This window comes from Typopeltis vanoorti, chromosome 11, assembly GCF_054136105.1.
Source record: "Typopeltis vanoorti isolate ZY-2024b chromosome 11, IOZ_Tvanoo_1.0, whole genome shotgun sequence".
In the NCBI taxonomy this organism is placed as follows: Eukaryota; Metazoa; Arthropoda; class Arachnida; order Uropygi; family Thelyphonidae; genus Typopeltis; species Typopeltis vanoorti.
In genome coordinates, this window is record NC_143559.1 from 5,834,242 (window position 1) to 5,859,249 (window position 25,008).

The 25,008-nt window shown below is 34.0% G+C and overlaps 1 protein-coding gene across 3 annotated transcripts in view; it reads left to right on the forward strand.

Moving 5' to 3' along the window:
* Positions 1–25,008, forward strand: part of LOC150101280 (colorectal mutant cancer protein) — a 499,737-nt gene that overhangs the window by 390,828 nt on the left and 83,901 nt on the right. For all 3 annotated transcript variants that reach the window (XM_090400857.1, XM_090400859.1, XM_090400858.1), the window contains one exon: positions 18,731–18,962. In XM_090400857.1, the coding sequence (XP_090256983.1) occupies positions 18,731–18,962 (232 nt within the window). The remainder of the gene's footprint in view (positions 1–18,730; positions 18,963–25,008) is intronic.

Below are 25,008 nucleotides of genomic sequence, written 5' to 3' on the forward strand. Positions count from 1 at the left end.
AAGATGGTTTAATGTTAAATCTGGTGTGAGACAAGGATGTACATTTTCCCCTCTGTTATTCATTATCTATATGGGTCGCATTATGAAGGAAAGTGGTATTAAGCATGACATCAGAATTGGAGATTTAATGTCAGCTCTTTGCTATATGCAGACAATGTTATACTTTTAAATAAATCTGCTACAAGTTTGCAAGATTCCCTGACTAAATTGAATAACTGTTGTAATAGATATGGTATGAAGGTCAGCAATAAAAAGACAAAGACAATGATAATACGTAGAATAGTTGAAAATGTCAACTGTGTTGCGGAGAACCTGTGTAGCAAGTAAAACATTTCAGCTACTTGGGCACGATTTTTAGTGAAGGTGGTAAATTAAATATGGAAATAGACAACAGAATCAATAAAGCTGGTAGGAAGTCATTTGAATAAATTCATATGGAATAAGAGAGAAATTAGTCGGAACACTAAATTAGCTGTATACAAGACAGTGTTCAAATCAGTTTTAACTTATGGATCTGAGAGCTGGGTCAGAAGTAAAACACTTGACCAAAGACTAGAGAACACAGATATGAGAATCCTGAGAAAGATTAGAGGCATGAACAGATGGTATCAATGTCATATTAAAAATGAGGATATTAGAAAAGAATTCGACATTGTTAGGATCCAGGAATGCGTTAGCAGAGCTAATCTCAGATGCTGTGGTCACTTGAACAGAATGGGAGAAGAAAGATTAGCAAAACAAGTGTTCTCTGCCAGGTTGGCAGGAAAATGACTCAGAGGAAGACCAAGATATAGGTGGATTGATATGGTACAAAGTTTGCTGTTTTAAGGATACTTGTGACATAAGACTGAATGATAAATGCACATAAACACAAGAAAGATATTTAATTAACCAAATATTTCGGTCTGGAAATAGAAAATGTCTGGATTGGTTCAACACAGGATTGAAACTGACCACAGCATCTTTTGGTCCAGGACTCGCCTCTTACATTGATCCTGTTATAGGTTTGAACGTTTGTTCAAGGAAAGCGTGGAGGCCTTACTCCATCGTCCCAACCTGAATCGTAATGACTGTATATCTATATCAAAAATCTGGGAAAGTCTAATCAAGATTATTCATTAATTTTTTTTTTTTTTCAATCGTGTCTCTACTTCAAAATGTTCCGTTTTATACTTAGTGATATAACATCACGTGCCGTGTTCTATTTTTAACAATCTATTGTTAGTATTCTAGCTTGTATTTTTTAAAACTGTTCTTGTAATACCACTGAAGATGGTCTGCTATTTCCAGACCGAAATATTTGGTTAATTAAATATCTTTCTTGTTTACGTGCATTTATTATTCATGGTACAAAGTGCCTTAGACGATAGAAATATTAAATCTGATAATGTTGGAGTCTTGACAAGTAACAGACTGATTTTGAGGAAAATTGTAGATAGGAAGTTAGTAATGATGTAAATTTTTCATGCAGTACTATCATATCCTGTACACCCCTTGAGGGTACATGTTAGGAATTTGATGATGATGATGTGTAGTTGTTAACAAAGTATTGGCACTGCCGCTAGTTAGTGAGAGTGATCATGAGACACTTATTTGGAAGTGGTGAAGAAACGAGAAAGGTTACTGCCAAGAATGGATATATGCAGAAGTGTAAGATGTTTGATTATGGGAAGCTCTGGTTGACTAGCATCGGCTGTACAGAAAAGATGATAATGCACGGTAGTTCATATGGCAGTATTCTGACATAAGCAATGTATAACTACATTCCAAGGGTTAAGTGAGTAAATACAGTAGGTGTAAAATGGATGGACCACAAAATCAAGCAAGCTGATTGGAAAAGTATATGTTATGGAAGAGGTACAACACAGTTAGTGGTGATCAGATCCATGATGAGCATGGGAAAGAAAGAAAGGAAAGATGCAGTATGAGAGGAGATTAGCTGGTCAGGCCAAGATTAATTCAAGAGAATTCTTCTACTATATGGAGCAAGAGAAAAAAGAATAATTATGACAAGTTGATACTGATGGATAATCATGTCTGCAGGGTGACCGTTGCAGAGGATGTATTGGAATTATTTGATGAGCACTTTATCAGTGTATATCATGCTGATGTTGATGACACTGTGCAGTATATAGAAGGGAGGCAAATATTAGGAGAATTGGAATAGAAAAATTTTATTATTATATTAATATTAATGTATCAAGTGTTTATTGAGTTAGATATTGGGTTAATAAGGCTGTAGGAAAAGATGGCATATTACATATATTTTTAAGGAATGTGCACAACAGTTATGTTCTTGACCTGATTATTTAATGAATGTCTTGCAGTGAGTAAGGCTCTTAAGAGTGGAATGAAGGCAAAATAGTACTTCTGCACATGATTCTAGTATAGAAGTTTGCTATTATAGGCCAGTATGTATAACTGCAGTTGTAGTCAAGGTGTTGAAGAGATTGGTTAGGAATAGAATACAGGATTGGATTGATGGACTTGTTTTAGCAATTCATTTGCATTTTATGATAAGGCGACTAGTGTGTTAGATAAGGGAGAATCATACATAGTGATATTTTTGGACTTTGAAAAAGAATTTGATAAATTAGCACATGATAAGGTGATGTAGAAGCTGAAGAGGATATTAATAGATAGTATATTGATTAGATGGATCAGAGATTGACTCTGAACGATACAAGCAAGTTGTGTATGGTGGACCAGTGTCTCCAAAAAGGGTAATCAGTATCATGCCCCAATGTTCTGTTCTTGGGCCCCTTCTGTTTAACTTGTTTGTAAATGATATATCACATAGACTGACTGGAGATTTTCAGTTGTGTGCTGATGATGCAAAGTTGGGGAGAATTATAAGTAGCATTGCTGATGTTAATTCACTTCATGAAGATTTGAATAGATATTTGACTTGGACAAAAGAGTTAGATTGTAATTTTAATATTTAATAAGTGCAAGGTGTTGCATTTTGAAGTGCAGAAATATAAGGCTGTGTATGCTATACTGCAGGAAGTGGATGAGATTCAAGGTTTAATATGCCCTCTAGACTGAAGTTTAAAGGGCATATTGCAAAGTGTTGCAATATGCCCTTTAAACTCTGGAGGATGCCCTTTGTATCCTCCAGAGGGCTTACAGTTTGTAGCATGTGGTTTCCTAGGAGAACTATCCATAAAGAAATTGATTCTCCCTAGGTGAAACAGAAGCAATCAAACAGAATATGTAATGATAAATAATAGGCCAAATATACAATAAACTTCTTTACCTACAAAGGAGCTGATGCTGATACTATTACCAAGTAACAGCAAATTTCAAGCTAGGTCTTTCTGTCAAATGGAGAAATCTTAACAAAAATAGAAATACTAATCGATAGTTTGACAGAATACCACACGAAACTCTTTTACACAATTTAGACAAATGGGGATGGATGTGACACTGGTTAAGTGGATAAGAGGGTAGCTGCTGGACAGATATCAAAAAGTAGTATATGGAGGGGCAGAATCGAGGCAAAAACAGATGACTAGTGGTATGCTGCAAGGTTCAGTGCTGGGACCTTTGCTGTTTAATATGCATATAAGTGATACAAGAAATAACTTGAAAGAAAATATTCAGTGTTGTTTGCTGCTGATCTGAAATTAGGTAGAGTAATAGTTAATCAAGGCAATGGTGGAGAGTTTGCAGGACAATTTAAATGGGCCGTTAGTTTAATGTCGAGAAATGTAAAATTATGCATTTTGAGATAAATAGATCACAAGCCGTTTTTATATTTATTTATTCGTTTGGCTTAAATAAAACATGCAGTACAATACACTGTCATTTTAAAAACATAAAATTAAAAGCCATTTTAAAAACCAGTAAAATTAAAAGGTTATATCCATATTAGTCAAATAGTTCATAGCTTCGGGAGTAGCACTTTTTAAGTGCTACATTATCATTTTTAAGCATATTCAGAAGACCAATTGGCCTCCTGAATATGCTCTACAATAACATTGGGTCACAATATGGTCTACAGTTTGTCTTCGAGCTCCACAATTGCAATGTGGGGACAGTTGTTTACCCCATTTATAAAGCATGTCCACACATACACCATGATCAGTTCGTATTCTATTAAGCTGAGTCCAGGATTTTTGTGGAAGATTTGAGCAAGTATCAAAACTCTTGTAATTTGTTGAGAAAAATTTTTGTGATATCATCTGTCTGGTTCTCCCACTGTTCTTGCCACTTTTGCTTTAGGTCGAAGTTAGATTGTAATAGTTGTTGGGCTAATTATAATGGTGGATGTCTTGATCTCAGTCGTTGTCCACTCAAGTCTGGGAGATCTAAGTGTATTGGTAGGGCTGTGTTCTTTGTAATCTTGTACTCCTGTAAGAGAGCTTTAGTTCTGTGCAGACTTGGTGGAACAGTGTTGCTAAGAAGAATTCAGAAATCAATTTTATAGTATTTGGCCCGCTATTAATCAGGAATTCAGGATGGATACCGTAGAAGCATGAGGCTTTGCCTGCTTTGACATCTTTTATGATGGTTTTTATTTCATCTATAGTAAAGGTTGAGGCATATTGTGAGAAAGCAGGGGCATTTGTTTTTAATGCTCTAAGTTCTTTCTTAACTTTCTTAGTATGTTCATGGTCGCTAGTCATGGGCCCTTGACATATTAACAATTTTATTCTATATTCTCAGAAGAGATCATTAGGCTTTTTCTCTTAGGTAGATTAGTTGTGGATAGTTTTTCGAGAAGATTCCAAGCTTTTCTACTTGATCATGTGAAGTCAAGGTTTTCAACCATATCAATCTATTTAGTTTTTCGAGATGAGTTCAGGCTATGTAGTAATTCATCTGCTATTTCAGGACCTTCACTTTTGAGGAACTCTACATAAAGATTTTCACTTTCTTCATTCATCCGGGTACATAATCTTTTTTGTAACCTCTGGGGTATGTTTTTTCGCAGTTGATATGATTGCTGCTACAAATCTCTTGTACTCCACAACTCTAGCAGGTATCCATTGAACACATTTATCCAATTTATTTGCAAAATTTATCCAATTTGCTTTTTTTAAAATTCCAACGTGGTCATGGTAAGGATCTTGCTATAGGTGGCGTCATACCAATTTCTAATAACACCGGTCGATGTTCACTGTGTGGGAAGTTCGTCTTGCCTGTACTTCTGTGTTTAATGAAACAAAATATAAGTCCGGATTAGACTCCATTTGCTATGCTACTGATCAAAAGGTATTTCTATCCTTAGCATCAAATACAAGGTGTATATTATTTTTTTCTGCCCATTGAACGAGGGCAGTACGGCAGTCATTGTTATCACAGTACTTCCATTTTTCATGATGGCAATTAAAATCACCAGTCCGTACTGTTGGATGTTGATAAGTGGGTATCACATCTATAGACCATGATGTTAAAGGAGGTTTATAGACACTGACTATTGTTATGTTGTGGATTTTCACACTCACAAGATGGGTATCGTTATCACATCTCGTTGTTAGAACAAAAGTATTTTCTATATCTTTGTAGTGTTGATTATTATAGCTACTTCTTCTTTTTGCTGATTGTTAGTGTCTGAAGCACTCACTGAGCCTCCATAGCTCAGACAGTATAGACGAAGCCTTTGGTCGGAAAGACTTGGGTTCGATTCCTGTCAGTTACGCGAGGAACCTTTATCTGGTCGCTTTCGATGAAAGGCGAGTTAGCTGACTTCATACAGAGGTAGGGGTTTTTTCACCCAGAAACTTGGGTTTTTCATCTCCCAGAACACATGGATTACAGTCATTAATTCATCCCAGCCATATGCCGGTCCAGAGGCTAGATAAAATTAGGGGGTTGGGAAAAGCAGTGGTGTGAACTACCTTGTAAAAATCTCGCCGGGAATACTTACTGGGCAATGTCTACAAACTCGCCTACAGTCGGAAATGGCTGAAAGGAAAAAACCATTTATAGAAGCACTCACAATATCCGATGACAATTCATTCCAATCACGCAACACCCTATGAGAGAATAATCTAGCCCTCATCACCCCCCCTTTTTTTTTTCTTAGTGGCATTCATTCTCAGCTTTCAAGGATGACCTTTTGTCCTTTCCCCACCCTCCATCAATTGAAATCCTGTATGACCCTTTCAGAGGTTTGTAAGTCTCAATCATATCACCTCTCTTTCTTCTGTTTGCTAGCATCTGCAGTTTACAAATTCTCAATCTGTCTTCATAATCAGTATTCCACATCCTGATATAATTTTTAACACACTCCTTTGTACTCTCTCCAATATATTAGAATCACAACAGAAACCAGGAGACCAGACATGCGCACAATAGTCCAAGTGAGGTCTTCTCAAGGACACAATGTAAAGAGGCAAAATGAAATCCTTATCTTTACATGTGAATGCTCGTTTCGGCATTGCAATTATCTTGAGTGGTATTTGCAATCTTTGCTACATGGCCCCTGAACTTCAACTTCCTGTCTACTGACAATCCAAGAACCCTAGCCTCATCAGTTTCTTCTAGCATAATCCCAGAATACCTAATCATGCCAAAGTGAATGGGTTTACTTTTATTGACATCTATTTTCTCATGCCCACAATTCCAGCCTATTCAAATTATTCTGCAAGTGCTGCATATCAGCAGCATTCCTGATTACCCTACCTATCTTTGTATCATCAACAAATAGCTGTATGTTGCTTGTCAAATCCTTCCCAATATCATTAATGTACAGATTGAATAACAGTGAACCAAGTGTGGTATACCACCTTTTAGCTTAAATCTCGCAGACTCACATCCCCCCCCCCCCAGACCACTTTTTCATACCTGTCAGTCATCCATCCTCTTATCCATGCTAATATTCTATAACCCAAACCCATATTCTCCAATTTATGCAACAGTCTGCCATGCTGTATTCTGTCAAAAGCCTTAGCAAAATCCAAAAGTGTCATGGTGTATCAATTCCCCTTGTCTAGTTCACTGGTAACATTGTTATTGAGCAAGTTGCTAAAACATGATCTTCCCTTAGTAAACACGTTGCTCATTGCAAAGTAGCGATTCACTGTCAACCCATTTCTGAATGCGAGCTCTGAACAATTTTTCCAAAATCTTCACCACCACTCCTGAGATGCTAATTGGTTGATCGTTAGATACACCAGTCTTTCCATCACCCTTCTGCAATGGAATTACCATACATTCCTTCCATTCCTGTTCTGAGACTCATATTAAACAACCACAACAGAGGAATAGCAGTTCAGCTGAACACTCTTTCAGCACATGTGCTGATATCCTACCAGCTCCTATTGCTGAATTCTTATTCAGTTTGTGCAACAGCTCTAATACCTCGTCCTCACACACCTGAGGTTTTTCAACGAGTGAAGAGGTAGCATTGAGCTTAATGTCATGTACACCAGGTTGATAACTTTTAACAAAATGGACACTCATTAGTTGAAAGACCTCTTCTGAATCTGTAACCCTCAACCATCTGCATTTAGAAGAGTTATTCTTTCATATTCTTTCTTTCTTTTACCTGTGTTGGATCCTATTTCTTCTCACTCTATACTTTGGATCCGACATGATTACTACTACGATGTTCTTAACCTAAAAAATAGTTGCTAGTTGATTTCTAATACAAATATAGAGAAAATTTATATTTATAGACTGCTCCACTCTATATCTAGATTAGTTCAAGAATTGAAGATAAATCAACCCTCAACTATTACTCCTTAAAATATATACTGGCCGAGTATATTTAACTAACTTAATTCACCCGCTTTGGTTCGAATATTTTATGAATGGTGCAGTAAAAGAGATTCAGGCAAAATACAACTTTAGATAAACAAAAACAAACATTTAATTTAGAATCACAAATTTTACACTTAAATTCAAATCAGTAATTAAGATATCACAAACATTTTTACTCCTCAGATAAATTCAATCATACAACTCATACAATGGTAACTCTGTTATCTCTATTACAGTCTTCTCACAGTTCCTTAAGTTCCAAACACAATAAAAATTTGCAGTAATACCTCTTCACAAACAAACTTTTAAATATACACTTTAGCTAACTTCTTCAATAGTTACTGTTAATATAAGGAAATTCTAGGATGAAACTCACACACTTCTCTGTATAGAAATATTAAAGGTTGGAATAATCTTACAGATAATCTTCTATCTTCATCAACTTATACACAAACACTTTTTATAACCGTAAACACTTTTAACAATAATCGGCACTCATTAAAATAAATCTTCTAAGCAACAACTGAATTAATCGTCAGTCACTACACACATAAACAAACGTTGTTGCATAAAGTACTACTGATCAGTCATGAAATAAGGCAACATACAATAATTCCTTAACTTGAGGTTTTATCTGCACAGTTGTTCATTTCTCTGGCATTCAATTTAATCCTTTAGGTACTATAATTCTTGACACCGCTATCATTAAACATAACTCTGTTGCCTCTAATTATTCTCTAGTTACTTCGTGCTATGCTTCAAGTTTCTGTGTGTCCTTGAAAGGTCGGCCCTGAAATTAAATCTCAACTCAAGTAATCGCTAGTCTATCCGTAATCGCTTAGCTATCTTCCGTAGCTTTATTTGTTATTCCGAAACTTATAAGCTAACCGCTTCTCTACTAGTAGACTTTATTTAGCTGCTTGAGTGACTTGCCAACTCACTATTATCGTACTGTGATTTTCGAATGCCGAATGCTCCAATTCCAACCTAATGCCAATCCCTCTCTAATAAATCTCTAATGCTTTCCCTTTTCCAGCGGTCCTCGCTTTTTATATCAGTTTTTCCCGCCTAAATTCTTCTCGTGATCTCTTTAACTAATTCCTTTTTAGTAAACTTTCAGCTTTTTCCCCACGTTCTGTTCCAAAAACGTGCTCGTTCACTTACATACGTTTCCATGACAACCAAACAAAATATAATAAAATTGAGGTATTGCATAATGCTAAACTTCTACAAATAGGAATAAAGAAGGAATATTTATATTTCAAACAATGCACAGTTAAATTATCAAATACAGGTTCTTATAATATTAACATAGTAATAATTAAAATAGCTTAATAATATTTAATACAGTCATCACTATTAATACATATATCTTTGATTAAATAATTAAATATTAGATAAAATTAAAGGTAGTTATATGAATATTAAATTGTAAAATAAGTTGTTTACATTAAATAATATTTACAAGTCTAGCCTTTGTGATGGAAGATCATGTTGGATTCTGAAGCAAATAATAATTACTTTAATCTGTACATAATCAGAATTCAACACCTGCAACATAATGATAGAATAGTTATGGGTGTCTTTAGCATGCAGAGCGAGTTTCTTTTCATATTCAGACTGTTTTCTGTACCATAGTTGTGACTATTTTTGCCTGCTGCTTATAATTTTCATAATGCACATCACCTTTATGCACACTGCATTTCTTCCACATCATCCTTTTCTAACGAATCTCATGCTTAATAAGATTACACATCCTCTGACTCCTACCCTATTTATTTTTCGAACTCTCGGAACGCACTCTGATATCGCATTATTTAAGTATTTTTTAAATGCTTCCCATGCACTGTCGATATTCTTCCCATCCAGCAACCAATACCATTCAGTTAGTCATACTTTCCTGCTTTATAGTTCAGTATGTAAGCTTTTCTGAATGGAACATTCATAAACTTAGTCACTTCCCAAGTGAGTACCTCATGATCACTGTCACGAACTGGAAGCAGAATGGTTAAATCTTTAAATGAAACGCCCTCTGACACTATAATCAAATCTAACACTCGGGTTCCTTCTGTTGCATGCTGCTTGAGGAAGTTGACTTGCAGCAGCTCAATAAATTCAGTTTCATTCTGCTCGTGAGATTTACTGCTACCCAATCACTATTTCAACAATTAAAATCTCCCATTATGATTACTCTTTTCACACCCATCGTCTCTATTTGGTGATGCATTTCAACATCACTAGCAACTGATCCATCATGTCTGTAACAACACCCCACTAAGTAATTGATCTTTTTAGATTCCACCTCACACCAGATAGCTTCAAACTCACTGGCATATGAATTACTGTTAGTAGTAGTACTACAATCATAGGTCTCAACTTTAACTGGATTCAAGTCATCTGATATCATTAGTAACACGCCCCTCCTCTCCTTCCTAAAAAACTGTCCTCTTTACACTTTATACCAGTTGGTATGTCAGATACTGATAGCTAGGTCTCACTAATCTCCATAATCTGACGTCCCAACATATTGACTAAGGCAACAAACTCTACCCCTTTTGTTTCTGATACTCCAAGCATTCATGTACAGACATAATAATCTACCTGCATGTTCTTTTGTATTCTCTGGTCTGCATGAGACAGTTGGACAACTTGCAGATCTCTATTCTTCTCTAGTGCCTTATACATGTAGACATCTTTGCACATGTTTAATGGTTCCAAAGTGTACGAACACAAAGTCTAAATCATTCTCTCTTTCGTCAGCATTTCCATGACAAAGCCCATTCCTATCATTAACATAGTTATATAACACTGTCACTCTTACATTCACATTCTCTGTATTCTTCCCTTTATAATTTAGTTTCCCTGACTCTGTGTTAGGTCTCAAACCAGTTATTAGTTTTTATAGATTCCTGATACCAAATGCATTCAGGCGTAGGCCATCCCTCTTATACAAATCCAATCTTCCCTCAAACTCACTCCACACATCCAAAAACTGATATCCATTCCTTCTACACACCATCGCATTGATCATTTGCTATCATAGCCATTCTTCTTAATTCATTTTTATTATATTGAGGTAAAATATGACAATTTTTACTTTCTCACTCTTCCAACAACCCTTTAATGTCCTCTCTCATACTGAACTTATTGCTGGTTAAGTTCGTTAGTACCTACCACAATTATGATTTTGTTTACTTTTCTTTTCTGTTTTTGAATTGCTTCCTTTTTATTAATTTTTGCTCCAGGAAAACACGATGTTATAACTCACTCATCAATAGCATGTTTTGAAAGTTTTGGTTATACTGTAAATTAAAGATACCAAGAATTTATATACTTGATTTAATCCTTTATCCAAATGTAAGCAAACGAGTTTGTGCCTGAACTATTTTTAGGACTGGGATAACTTGTATAAAGAATCTAATGAATTCACATCACTTGCTTGTATCCCCTAATGCAATGCACATCTCCTTGCAATCATGTATAATGTTATGCATTATGAGAAGGGTCACTATCCAGACCGGTTTCGACCTTTATTGAGGTCTCATCAGTACTAAGGTTGAAGTAATGCAGAAGTCATATTTTCATATACGAATAGCCAAAATGTGTCACACTTTATTATTAAAATACTCTGGATTAGAGAAAGTTATTGGAAGTTTTTTCACTTGATTATACTATAAAGATATCAAGAAATTATATTCTTGGTTTAATCCTTTATCCACTAAGGTTGAAGTAATGCAGAAGTCATATTTTCATATACGAGTAGCCAAAAGGAGTCACACTTTATTATTAAAATACTCTGGATTAGAGAAAGTTATTGGAAGTTTTTTCACTTGATTATACTATAAAGATATCAAGAAATTATATTCTTGGTTTAATCCTTTATCCAAGTGTAAGCAAACAAGTTTGCAACTGAACTTTCTCTAATCCAGAGTATTTTAATAATAAGGTATGACACCTTTTGCCTACTCAAAAGTTGTGTACTTCAGAACACTGGTCGGCGAAGTGCAAAAGACTAAAGCAAAGTCAACAGGAATAACAAATAGGCCCCGAGTTCTGCATGACTCTCGCCTACTTTTCTACAATGGCAGAAAAGAAAAAGGAAAGGAAGAGTCAGGGGTGCTAACCGCAGGTGAAGACAAGCCATCATTTAGAAAGATTACTCTGGCTAGAGGTACCCTGAATACCCACACTCTGGCAAAAGATTCCCAAATTGACTTCCTACTTAAAGAATTAAGCAACACAAAAATGGACATTCTGGCCATAAACAAAATGAAGAGGGCAGAAGAACTAACAGCATAATGGAATGACGGCTCATTAATTTTCCTTGGCCCAGCAACCAACAGTGTAAAACAAGGCAGAGTTGAATTCCTTATAAGGAAAAGACTAACAAAGAAAATCATTTCGTGTAACATTACCCTTTTCTTATTATCACATGTTATGCTCCTATATTGGCCTCAAGTGATAACAAGATAAATGAATTCTAAAAACTCTTGAGGGGGTCACTACAGCAAAAGTCCACATACACTTTTGTCTGTAGCAACTTTGATACTAAAATTGGAAAGGACAGACATCAAGAAAGCTTCATTGATTCCTTTGGACTAGGTAATAGAGAAGAAAGAGGAAAGAAACTTCTAGAATTTGGGAAGCAGAAAAACTTTTCATCATGAATACCTTCTTCTAGAAGAAAAAAACAAACAAACAGGAAAAAGGTGGATTTGGGAATCCCCAAATGCCATTATAAGAAATGAAATAGACTACATTTTAACAGACTGCAAAAGAATAGTCCAAGATGGAGGAACAATTGGTAGAAAGTATTTTTCCATCCATTCAGATCACCTACCACTAAGAGCCATCTTACAAATTGACCAAAAGAAGGAATATAAAATATGGACCAACTATGCAAAGTGACCCAAATTTTTAGACCCTGATTTGTTTAAGCAATCAAATAAAATAAAATAAAATATTATCAATATGCCATTGAGAAGGATTATGACATGCTCCTGGAAAATCTAAGTGCATGGAAAATTCTAAAATCAATCAAGAATACCCCCAAAAAGAAAGGCTCTCCATACAAACCTTGACTTACTAAAAAAGAGAAGAGAACTGAAAGATAAACCAAACACATGACTTGAATGTAAAATTATTTGCAAAGTATTAAGAAAGAAGATCTCAGAGGACTATCCAAGTGTAAGCATTAAATAGGATATATACACACACACACACACACAGTGTGTGCGTGTGCCGGTATATATTCTATGTTAGCATTAAAATCACATATAAAATTAGTTATGGATATACTGTTTTGGTCACCTGTTTGCACTATCAAACAGGTGACTAAAAATATAAATGTAATAGGCAATTATCTACTGCCAAGTTTTTACAAATGACAAGACATTATCATGTGCCATAAAACCTATACCATTTTCATGTCTGTCATTATATTTTTTCCTGTAGAATATTCTGTTATTTTTTATAGGTTTCTATAACTTTGCTCTCTGTTCTTATATTCTATGATCTGAATATTGTAATTTTCTATTTTTCAATAACACATGAAAGGAATCCAAGTTTAAAGAAAGTTTTTATATTCTTCCATGTTCCAACTCATTAGTCAGTTCCAATCAGTGGCATTGCGACTTGTTTCTGAATATAGTGCCTAGTTTCATAACTCGTGGATTTTTTTACATTAGACTTCACTTAACTGTACTGCATCAAAATATTCAGCACTCTTTCTCCTCTGCCTCTTATTACTACACCTCCGTCTCTTATTCCACTAGTGAGTTATAGAGACATCAGATAAATGTGACAGGTTTGAGCAGATCAGTTTTTAGCAGAAAAAGAAGATTTTAAGTTGGAAACCCAGTGGATTTGTATATCATTCCAGACATATGCCACATTTGAGAGAAGAAAGAATCAAAGAGTATGTAATGGAAAAATTGAGAGGAGCAGTGTGTAAAGAAGTGAAATTTGACTTTTTTTTAGAAAAAGCGTGAGGATTTTGGAGACTGGAGATGGAAATTAACATCATTGGTACTAGTACTAAGACCTCACGTTTCTAAATTGAATTTGGAAAGTTGATGAGGATATTGAATTTGAGGTTAGCCTTTATCTGCATATAATCTGTTTTTTCTTTGCTTGATTCCTTTGTGATTGCTCTTTAAGTTTCATTGAAATGAGAAGGGATATGAAATATGCATTAGTAGATTCATAACTAAGCCATACACTTGAGGAATTTTCCGAATCGTCTACCTTAGCACAGCCAAAGCCAGGTACTCGCCTCTCTCTATGCATACTTGGCAGAATAAAGGTAGCAAGATTATTTGTTTGCTGACATGAAAGCCTCTTAAATCCTTACTCTTAGCCTTAGCAGTATTCCACCTAATAGCTCGGCTATGGAATAACCATTTTAATCTTTACCTTTGAAAAGATGAAACAGGTTTTTCAATTGTTAATTCTGAAAACATCACTCATACTGCATGTTGGAAGAAATGGGGCAAAAGTAAACAGGCCCTCTGCTATAAATTCACATTTGGGTTTTTTGGCCTTCTGGGGTTTCCAGTAAGCAAAGTGATGGCACTTTGTGTGGCTTTGTAACTCATCTACCACTTGGAGTTGCCTAGTACATAGAGTTTGGCCTCTCCTCTGAGGAGTGTGGACTGCATCTCAATTCCTATCATGGTATATAAGATGGGACAGTGATTATTTTCATTTAAAGCATCTTTGATATTGTTGGCTTTTTCTGATATATAAAATAACCTATGGTTCTGTTCAAGAATACAGAATTTTTTTTTTTTTCTCATTGTCACTGAAATATATCCAGATGCACTACGGCCACTGTGGTAACCAATAATATATACATTTTCAAGTGGATTAACTATCTAGAATCTTAAAAGCAATGCCAAAACTATACGTTGTGAATTCAGATGATTGCATCAAAATCAAAAAAGGAAATTCTGGAAAAGTGCTCTATATTTATGTACACATGGAGAAAACACTGTTATGAAGAAAATGCATAAAATGTGAACATATAGGAACATAAAGTAACAGATTTATTATCCAACAGAGAAGAGACTACATACCTTATAAGATGTGTTGGAAACTGACTGAGAGTTCTCTTCTAATGTTCAGTCCTCTTACCTGTGGTTGATCTTGTGTGTTCATCATCTAAGTGGATACCTTACCAGGTATCCACTTAGAAGACTGAAACTTTAAGAGAGCAAAAACTCTCTTTCGATACTAAGGAACTTGAGTTTTTGCTCTCTTAAGGTTTCTGCCTGGTCTCTGACTAAAACCAACCAGTTTGAAACAGCTGTCAGGCCAATGAAACTTTATCAAAATGGACCAGTCAGAGGCGAATATGGAGACGCTTGGGCTAATGAATTTGCCACTTATAAGGTCTGGCTAGGGCAACTTGTATGCCAGTAAGTGTATTCCCGTAAGCTCTCTGGTCAAATTTCATACGAAACTTTCATAGTTTCTGTATTCGGCTTTGAAATAATGCTGGATTTAATATCCACTTGATTGATATAAGGATACGTTTGGCTTAATGCAAATGATAGTCACATAAGTATATAAGAGAAAATAAATGTAAAATACTTTTTTGTGTGTGTTTCTTAAAATAAATAATTAAATCATAATGGGGCCTTCCAAATTTAATAAACAATGGCATAATATCCTTTAGTGTTACACGGTGGTCAGCATTCATTTCAGACAAATTTTGGAGACTACAACCGTGTTAGAAATAATTATTTCTACCATAGTTATTACATTTATTAAAATTAATAACTATGGTAATCCTTTCTTTTAGGGTTACACGGTGATCATTCATTTTAAAAATTTTATGGAATTTACAACCGTGTTAAAAAAAAACTTTTTTTATTATCCCGACGTTTCGATCTTCACATCAAGATCATCATCTGGAGCGTACATAAGTATACAGAACAAGCTGAGTTACATCATTAACTGTAAGCTAGAGAAACAATGATTTGATCACATGTTATTCTACTGGTGTGACCTCTGGTAAAAAAAAAAATAATAAATAAATAAAAATAAAATAAAATAAAAAATAAATTTTTACATCAAGCTAAAATTCTATTTTTACAATGACAGGAATAAACATTCTTTTAGATGGTTTTCTTTCAGAAATAATTGGTGTCCTATTTTTTAGTATTACAATTCTTATTTTTGATTTACAATACTGGATTTTCTACAGTCCTGTTTATAGTTGTTCTTGGTGAGGAAGGTCGAATATATACCTTCCATATGTTTGGGATTTTTATAAATCTTTATAAATTTTTATAAATCCCAAACATATGGAAAGTATATATTCGACCTTCCTCACCAAGAACAACTATAAACAGGACTGTAGAAAATCCAGTATTGTAAATCAAAAATAAGAATTGTAATACTAAAAAATAGGACACCAATTGTTTCTGAAAGAAAACCATCTAAAGGAATGTTTATTCCTGTCATTGTAAAAATAGAATTTAGCTTGATGTAAAAATAGAATTTAGCTTGATGTAAAAATTTATTTTTTATTTTATTTTATTTTTATTTATTTATTATTATTTATTTTTTTTTTACCAGAGGTCACACCAGTAGAATAACATGTGATTAAATCATTGTTTCTCTAGCTTACAGTTAATGATGTAACTCAGCTTGTTCTGTATACTTATGTACGCTCCAGATGATGATCTTGATGTGAAGATCGAAACGTCGGGATAATAAAAAAAGTTTTTTTTTAACACGGTTGTAAATTCCATAAAATTTTTAAAATGAATAACTATGGTAAAGCTGACCTTTCTAATCATGCCCTGAATACTCTACATAGAGTTGACTGGAAAGGCACCTGTTGTTTACATCATACAAAAAAGTGTAGGAATGTAAATTTAAGGAGGCCTGTGAAATTCTTAACCACCACCCTAATATTAACAAGAATGATGATCTAAAAGTCCCAAGAATATGGAAGGCACATATTCTACCCACATAACCTTTCTGCCTAAGAGTTAATTATAAATAGAACTGTAGGTAATCCAGGAGCTTAAATCTAATATAACAACTCTCATGTTAAATTAGGACATCACTTTGCTGTAATAAAACTATCTATATGAAATTCTCTGATGGGATGGTTATAAATAGAATATAGCTTTAATGTTATTTTATTTTATTTTTATTTATTTCTTTTCTCTAGAGGTCAGGCCAGTAGATGAACAGTTGATCAAATCATTGTCTCTTTGGGCATACTGTTAATTAATATAATGAAATGTAATATAGCTTGTCTCTGTGTGTGTATATATATATATATATATATATATATATGTATACTCCAGATGATGACCTTAATATGAAGGTGAAACATTGGGAAATTAAAATAATTATTTCTAACTCGGTTGTAGTTTCCATAATTTGTCTGAAATGAATGGCATAATATGCCATTGTTTATTGAATTTCGAAGGTATATGGGATTTCTTGTTATATATATTTCATAAATGTTTTATTGAAGACATGAAGATTATATTATCAATGCTTCACATGAAAGATGAAAGAAAAAGAGGAGTATACACTGGAGATGGTTTTGTTATGAGAAATTGTTCCAAGAATTGGGAATAGTTTAAAATCCTCTTAGCTTAAATTCTTTAAATGTCTGCATAGTGATCTTGAAGTTCCAGGAAACATCTATTTCTCATTGGTACCAACCATTCTGCCTCTTGTTAATTAATTAACTGCAGTTAAATTTTAGACTTTATCTGAGTACTAATGGGTAAAATAATTAGTTTATTAAAAAAAAAAATGTACAGCTAATATTTCTCTAGTCTCACAGTAGCATTGTCAGAGCAGCAGGGATGGAAGATATGCAATTAACGTAATAGCTCCCTCAATGAGTCTCTGACTCCATGGAGGTCAGATAATAATAATAGTTCAGTAAAAAAAAATACATATCTTGTTTAAAATAATAGTAACACTGCTTGTTAAATAATAATGGAAGGATATTAAATTTAAATGTTCATACTTTTGGATAACTTCTTCACAAGTGACATAGAATTAACTTTATTGAGAGTCAGTTGAAGAAGAAAATTTTCACAGGATTCTTTAAATATCCTTAAATTTGCAATGAACTGCAATAAAGAAGTATCATGTCCTGCAATACAGGAATACAGTCCCCAGTTTCAGTGTATTTCAAAATTGTACAAATGAGAAGAAAAATTTACCAAATTTTTGTAAAAAAAAATTCTGGTGAAACTGTAGACTCTGGAATGTTTGAACAACCCAAACCTTACATATTTCTGCATGTCGATTTTTTTACCATTCTTTGAAACTAGAGAGGTCCAATGTGGACACCCTGTATTGAAGCATTGGATGCCTAATCTGGACATACCAATTTCACAAAAATGGATATAATTCATATGCTCTTCACATCTAGCATCAACTGAATGTCTGGTTTGACTATAGTACTACTTGAAGCAGTGTGTATGCAAAGAATGTGGTATACATCATAAAGAGTCTAAGAATATGCTTTATATTATGTTGGAAAAAAGGAAAGTTTTAATAGAAGAGAAAGAGGTAGAAACTGGAATGTCTTTCATTAATTTTAAAGTTCTAAGATAAATTTAATGTGCTGAGAATGCTGTTGTTATGAAGGAAATTTTGGAGATCATTCTCTGAACTAGTCAAGATGGCAAACACATCATCCATATACTGGTACTGAATGCTTGGCTGAGGAAGTATGGAGTAAAAAGTTTGTTATTCACAAGGAGTCTTATTTTCCTGGGTTTGGTGTTACAGCACTGACTAATAGCCATTTCTGTTTGCGTGTATGATATATATATATATATATATATATATATATATATATATATATATATATATATATATATATATATATAATATGTGTGTGCGTGTATGTATATATATATATACATACACTCACACACATCAATTTTATTTGAAAACCACAATGCTTTATATGTATTTATTTATATTATATATTTTAATCTTAGTAAATTTTTGGTTTTTAATGCAGTACCAGTTCCACTTCTAGTAGTAATGATAGTGACTTCACTAAAGCTGATGAGCAGAGATTAAGAGAATATATTACTCAGTTGAAAGGAGACAGAGCAGCAGTGCAAACAACTGTAGTGGAACTAGAAAGTGTTCATGTAGATCCAACAGCTAGAGACCCCCCTACACTAATGGATGCTCAGAAACTAGACTTAGAAAATGCTGTCCTGATGCAAGAATTAATGGCAATGAAGGTGAATTTTCATTTGAACTCTCTTGTTTTGTTAACTGATTTTCCTATCCTGTAAAAAATGCCAGAAAATCACATTGTTTTTTAAAAATATAAAGTCTGGTGTGTGTGGGATACATTAGTTAATGGAAACTATAATATCTTTGTGTATGAGCAAAGGTTTAGTATTGCAATTATACTTGACAAGAACTTAGCTTCTTTTTGTCTGTATAATACAAGGTGTATGCGAACAGTAATTTTTATTTTATTTTATTTGTGTTTTAAATTCCACAGCTGTGTTTTTATATACTGAAAACAGTTAAAGGACATGTTAAGGTGCCCTAATAATAGAGAAAAATAAAAATCATGTACTACCCATTAATGAAAATAAAGTAAAACTTTTGCAAATCCTTACCACTAATACTGTAAATATTATACACTAATATCATTGGTGTGTATTATATTAAACAATTCAGAAACTCTGCTTTAGAGACGAAGTTCGAATATTTTCAAGCCACTTCATTGGGCTGGTGGTCTCGCATCAGTGACTAACTTCATCTCATCTCGTGTTCCCTAAAGACATTCATAAACATCCATTTCTGCAATATGATTTAAAACCATTGCTTGTAGTTTTTAACGATACTTGTACCATAAGATAAATATTCATAAATGAGCATGATAATACGAGGAAAAGAGTGAATAATATATATATTTTAGTTTAAAACCCATATATTTCTACCTGACAAGCATCAGGCAGGTGAATACAAAACAGAACATGAATAATGAATTATTAAGAGCCATGCAATGTTATACATAGAATAAAGGAATAACTGAAGAGATATTCTTCTTCTTTTCAGCCATTTTCTGTCCACTGCTGGATGAAGGCTTCCTCCAGTTCTTTCCCCCTTTCTCTGTTCTTAGCAATGATTGACCAATTTTTCCCAACAAAATTTGGCAGTTCATCACTCCACCTTCTTTTAGGACGTCCTCGGCCTCGTTTCCATTCTTTTGGAATCCAGTTCGTTAGTATGGTGGTCCATCGCTCATCTTCTCTTCTGGATAGACGTCCGGCCCATTTCCATTTTAGTCGCTTATGATGAAGAATGATGTCAGTGATGTGAGTCTGGCTTTTTATCCATATTTCACTTCTTATCTTTTAGTGTGATGCCTAGCATCACATTGAAAGATAAGAAGTGATGTGATGCCTAGCATCAACCTCTCCATTTTTCTTTGAGTTGTTGTTAGTTTATTTGCCAGTGCTTTTGTTAGCGACCAAGTTTCAAACCATATGTGATGACTGGAAGTATACACTGGTTAAATGTCTTCCTTTTTAAACAGAGTGGGACATCATTGTTTTGAAAAATGCTTTTCAGTTTTCTGAATGCATCCCAGGCAAGTTGAACTCTCCTATTTAATTCCTTTTGGAGTCCCCAGTTTAGATCAAGTATGTATATGGAGAGACTCTTTCAAAGAAATTGTTTTCTATTATTATGTTTTTTGATGTTGCAAAATAATTAAACATTATGTTATTTTTTTCTCTGTTTATATTTAGACCGACTTTTCTGCTTTCACGGTATAGGTCTTCTATCATTATATTAAAAAATCTTCTGGAGTGTATGCAAAAATTATGATATCATCTGCATATCTTAGGTGTGTTAAGTTTTTATTATTAATTTCTATACAAAGGTTTGTCCAGTTTATATTATTATATATTTCTTGAAGGACTGCTGTAAAGATTTTGGGTGATAGTCTCCTTGTCGGACACCTTTTTCAATTGATGTTTTATTGCTACTTGTGTGAAGTTGGATTGTTGCTGTTGCAGTGTGGTATATTTCCTGGAGGAGGTCCATATATTCTCCAGGAACTCCTCCCTGATTCTGGAGTGCTTTGATTATTGCATTAGTTTTGATGGAATCAAATACTTTTTCATAATCAATAAAGGCTAAACAGAGAGACAATTGGCTTTCTTCTGCTTTTTCTATTATTTGTTTTACTGCATGTATATGATTTGTGTTAAAGCCTTTATGGAATCCTGCTTGTTCTACTGGTTGATTTGAGCCTAGAAGAGGGGTTAACCTTTGTTATTGCTTTTGTGAGAAATTTGTACAGATTAGAGAGAATACTAATTGGTCTATAGTTCTTTACTTCTTTGTCCCTTTTTTTAAATAACAGTATCAGAGTAGCATTTTTCCAGTTTTCTGGTATCTTCTCCTCTTCTAGGCATTGATTTAGTAAGTTTGCAACATGGTGAATTATATTGTTTCCTCCCCATTTAATTAATTCTATGTGAATTAGGTCTTCACCAGGACATTTTTCATTTGTTTTAATGCTTGTTTTATTTCATCTGAAATGAATGGGAGATGAGTTCTATATGCAATGACATATAGAATTCATCCCCCCTGAGAAGAGTTATTTATATTTGATTTATCTATTGAAGGATCACTATAGAGTTCTTTATAAAATTTTTCTAGCCTGCGTAGGATTTGTTCTTGGTTCCTTATTATAGTTCATTCTTATCTTTTATTGTAGTTATTTGATTTTTGCCAACTGATAAATGTTTTCTTAGTATTTTCATATTTTTATTGTTTACAATTGTTTCTTTTATTTTTTTAGTGTTATAAGATCTTATTTCATTTCTCATCTTTTTCCTCATTTGCATAGTTCTGCATATTCTATTATAGAAATTTAGAAATTAAGTTTTTGTCTTGTTTCATATTTCATGTCTTTTTTAGTAGTTGTAAGGTTTCCTCTGAAAGTTTATGGTCTTTTTTGTTTGTTGCTTTTGAATTCGTTGGCTGCTGAGATTATTACTTCCATTAGTTTTCTGCTTATTTTATTTATGTCTTCTTCTTCAAATATATTAAGTCTAGTTTTTGATTGAGTTTTTTCTACATAATCCTTCTTCTTGTTTTCAATAGGTTTTAAGTCAAAACTTCTTGATTTTTTGTTGTTTTGCCATTTTATTCTTTCTAGTTTGTGGTTTATTTTAATTTTGGCTCTCAACAGTCGGTGATCACTTCCTGTTTTTACTTGATTTAGTATTGAGGTATCTTTATTATTACACAGTATATGATCTATTTCATTTTTTATTTCTCCATTTGGACTCCTCCATGTCCATTTTCTTTTGAGGGGCTTTCTTAAAAAATGTATTCATAATATAAAGCTTGTTACTGATAGAGAAATCTATATGAGCCATTCCTGAGGTGCTGCTTGTGCAATATACGTATGGTCCTATTGTGTCTATTTGGTGAATGGGACGACCTACTTTGGCGTTAAAATTGTCCATTACTATAGTAAAGTTTTGATTGCTATTTCTTTTTTTGTCTAGAGTGTACTGCAGTGAATCATAAAATGCTTCTATCTCTTCATCAATGTGGGATGAGGTGGGAGCATATATTTGGATGATCCTGATTTTAACATGTTCTCTGCCATGCTTCTTTGGCATAGTCTGTTCCCGTACGCCGAGCAGTTTCACTTCTTCAAGCTCAGTACGGTACTCTCGTTACCGGCAGTAAGCATCATATGAGTATACTCGTATGACGCTTACTCGTATAACGTAGCTGGCTTGTGTAGCTCATATACGAAATACGAGTATGCTCGTAGTTGGCAGCGAATGTGTTAAGTTTGGAGTTTATTTTAAGTGTGATTTCTTAGTCTGTATAATTAAATTTTTCTATAAGATGTGCAATTGTTTTCTTAATTAGAAATCCAACTCCATATTGTTCTTTAGTTTTCACATAATAGTATAAGTAGTCACCATTTTTTAGTTTTATTAAATGTTCATCTTGCCTGCAAACTTCACTTAAACCTATGATGTCCCATTTAATATGTTTTAGCTCTTGCTGTAAGATGGTAAGGTCTTCCTCCTCTTTAAGTGTTTGACAATTAAATGTTCCTATATAGAGGAAAAGAGGATTGTATTGATTACTGTTATATTTATTAATTCTTTAGGCTATTCCAGTATTGCTTATTATTTGGGAAAGCTTCCCCATTGCATCATGCTCTGGTCTCCATAAATGGTTTCAATCAGAGTAGTCATATAGTTGGGGAAATTTAGTCATATCCAGTGTTTGCCCATTCTGTTCATGGGCTTTACAGCCTTTCTTTCTTCTTGGCATTGTAGTGGAGAGGTTGTGGCCTAATTTCCCACGCTGGCCACATAACATCTTGGGAGATGCATTTTATAGCTTTCTGCCAGCTCTTTGCCCAGTATCAACTTTGCCATGGCTCATTGGCTCATTACGACACCATGTTTCGGGGGGGGGGGGTCAACATGGAGGCATGATACTAAGACTTCCTGGGTATGGCCCTCTGGACTTCACCGAAATATTGGCACTGCCATCTATATCAGTTCCATCAGGGTTTTTGACCGTGTTGTAGGTTGCCAGCCCACCACCACAGAAATCCATCCCAGGCTTAACTGTACTCAACATGCTATAAACATGACTGACGGCTAGTCAGCCAAGATCCTGGTAGGATAACACAGCTAATCCCCCCCCCCCCACCACCCAGAAGAGATATAGCATTATTAATTTTTTAAAAAAATAGTAAAATAAAATGATGTGATTAAAATAAGATTCTCCCATATCTCCAATATGGGAGAATCTTAATGAGAACATAAGTGAGACCTTTTTTGTTCTGATTTGGTTTAGATGATGGAGTGATGCCTCAGTGCTTTCTTTAAATAAACAGCTTGGTTCCCATCTTCTAAAGATAAATGATCCCCCTCTTGTGCTTCCTGGAGTCTACCAAGTCCTGTGTGACTGTCATCTTTCCTACTTCAGGCAAACTGATGTTCATTGGAATAAAGAATGCAAAAAACACCAATCTTACATCATTAATAGGAAATCTGGCGTTGCACAATGTGGAATGGATACCTACCACAATATCATATTGTTTAAAACATGCTTACTCTATTGTTTCCACTGTAAGTTTTTTTTTAACCTTTGTTTAAAGAATGCATTAGAGATCTTACGGCATCATCTGAACTTAAATTGAAATGACTGAATCTGACTATTGAAGATATGGGAGAGTCTTATTCTAATCACATGCGATTATTTTATTTATTTGTCTAAATTAATAATAATGTTTCCACAGTTATTCTTTCATTGTTCTATGTTTATAACAGCACATAGTAGAAATACATCATATTTTGTTTTCATGTCATATATTTTATGTAGCAAATATATCATGTTTTGCTTTATATTCAACTTCCTGATGCCATTGATGTTTTTCACCGATAATTTTCAGATTGAGAGATATCGCTTTTAAATAAAATCAAGTTAATTTATGAAGCATGGCTTGCTGTTTTTTTGTGTTTTTTTTTTGCAGGGGAGGATAAATAAAAAATTTAAGAAAAGCAAATTACTTAAAACTGGTACACGGAATTTTCTAACACATTTAAAAAAAAAAAGAAAAGAAAAATTAAAACAGTTTCCTTTTGGACTGTTTAGAACTCTTTGGTTAATGGAAAAATCAGCCTTACACTGCTTAGATATGTGATACCTTTTAGTTATGTAAAACATTTTATGCTCTGATACCAGAAGAATATTGATATTTTCTAGTTTATAGTTTGAATTGTTTTAGATGAAATTGTTTTTCATACTTTGTTCTCTAAATTGATCTTATAAATTTATAACTGATTCATCATCATCATCATCATCATCATCATCATATTCCTGCTATGTACCCTCAAGGGATGTACAGGATATGATAGTACTACATGAAAAATTTACATCATTATTAATTTCCTATCTACAATTTTCCTCCAAATCAGTATGATACTTGTCAAGACTCCAACATTATCAGATCTTATATTTCTATCGTCTAAAGCACTTTGTACCGTATCAATCCACCTATATCTTGGTCTTCCTCTGGGTCGTTTTGCTGCCAACCTGGCAGAGAACACTTGTTTTGCTAATCTTTCCTCGCCCATTCTGTTTAAGTGACAATACCACCTGAGATTAGCTCTGGTAACGCATTCCTGGATGCTGACAATGTCAAGTTCTTTCCTAATATCCTCATTTTTAATATGATATTGCCATTGATGCCATCTGTTCATGCCTATAATC